The 1210-nt window shown below is 45.0% G+C and overlaps 1 protein-coding gene across 1 annotated transcript; it reads right to left on the bottom strand.

Annotated features, from left to right (window-relative positions):
- Window positions 1–618: 618 nt before the first annotated feature.
- On the bottom strand, window positions 619–916 carry LOC104081300 (UDP-glucuronosyltransferase 1-1-like; the record flags this gene model as incomplete). The annotated part of the gene is made up of 1 exon (XM_009583991.1): window positions 619–916. A coding segment is annotated over one exon (298 nt), but the record flags the coding sequence as incomplete, so codon positions are not given.
- Between the last annotated feature and the right edge of the window lie 294 nt (window positions 917–1210).

The following is a 1210-nucleotide window of genomic DNA, read 5'->3' as shown; positions in this document are numbered from 1 at the left end:
GCTCCAGATACAGCACTCTGCCTGATGGGGAACTTGGGTGAAACACCAGCAGCTTTACAACCACTTCCCTGCCTAAACCTTAATTGAGTGCAGGGTTTTGTAAACACACACAAAACCCATTTAAGATGTGTGTCTAGCTTGGCTTATGTGACACGTATCGTCAGTGTATTAGATTTGCCTCTTCTGTAACAACAGCTATACAAAGATTTCAGAGTGTTTGATAAACCTGACAGTCTTACACTAGAGCAAATGGTTCTCCTAAAGCCCTTGAAAGAAAGTCTTATGAAATCCCTATATATCTCCATTGCTTATAGAGGTAGAAAAAAAAATGTCACCGTGAGTCCTCTGTACACTAAGACGTGGAAGCCAGGAGCCTTGAACTTCACACTAATATCTTCCCAAATGACTGAAGCACTCCTATACAAATTATTTTTAACAACTGATTCTTAATTAAAGGCAAAAATTATATCGGTGAAACAACCCCTCCCACAGTGCTAGTTTAAAGGAATGCTATTATTTCTTGCTGGAAGTCAGCAATTATTTTAGTGAAATTTGAGATGTTCTCTGATCCTTCTGGTCTGGAGCAGAGGCCTTATCTCCTACCACTGGTTTCATCTGCTAGTGGGACTTCGACTTGGTTGGCTTTCTTGTTCTTCCCTTCTTACAGCAGCACCTGCGGCAGCAGAACAGGCAGCACTTCAGAGAAATGAAGAGGGAGAGGAGCACCACGGCGAGGAGGAAGGCGATGACATCCAGGGAGTGGTACTGGATCCAGTTCAAGTCATGAGCAGCAGGTCGCAGGTGTGGGGCCCCTTTGTGTCTCATTACAAACTCCACCCAGTGCACGGCCAGGTCCAGGGGGTGGATGGGTCTGTCGAGGTGAAGGTCAGAGAGACGCTTGATGTTCTCTTTGTACCTGCCAAGAAAAGACATTCGGTGTTTTCAATGACTTGTGCTGCTGAGACTGACTCCCCAGAAAACAAGGATGCAGTGTCAGTTGTCTGATGGCCTACTGGGGCCTTCTCTGGTGGTGTTTCCCCAACACCACCACCCCATGAGAAGGATAATGGCAAAGTCATGGGCTCAGAAAAGTGCTGTTTTCAATGACAAAAAAAGAGGGAAAGGTATTAGGAAAGAAGAAAAAGAAAAAGCTTAGTTTGAGCTGTCAGCAAAATCTTTGGGGTGAAGGTATCTGGCTGAAATGTGAGAC

This window comes from Fulmarus glacialis, unplaced genomic scaffold (assembly GCF_000690835.1).
Source record: "Fulmarus glacialis isolate BGI_N327 unplaced genomic scaffold, ASM69083v1 scaffold1518, whole genome shotgun sequence".
Classification (NCBI taxonomy): domain Eukaryota; kingdom Metazoa; phylum Chordata; class Aves; order Procellariiformes; family Procellariidae; genus Fulmarus; species Fulmarus glacialis.
Note: the sequence above shows the minus strand (reverse complement) of the source record. Positions and strands in the feature narration are given on the sequence as shown.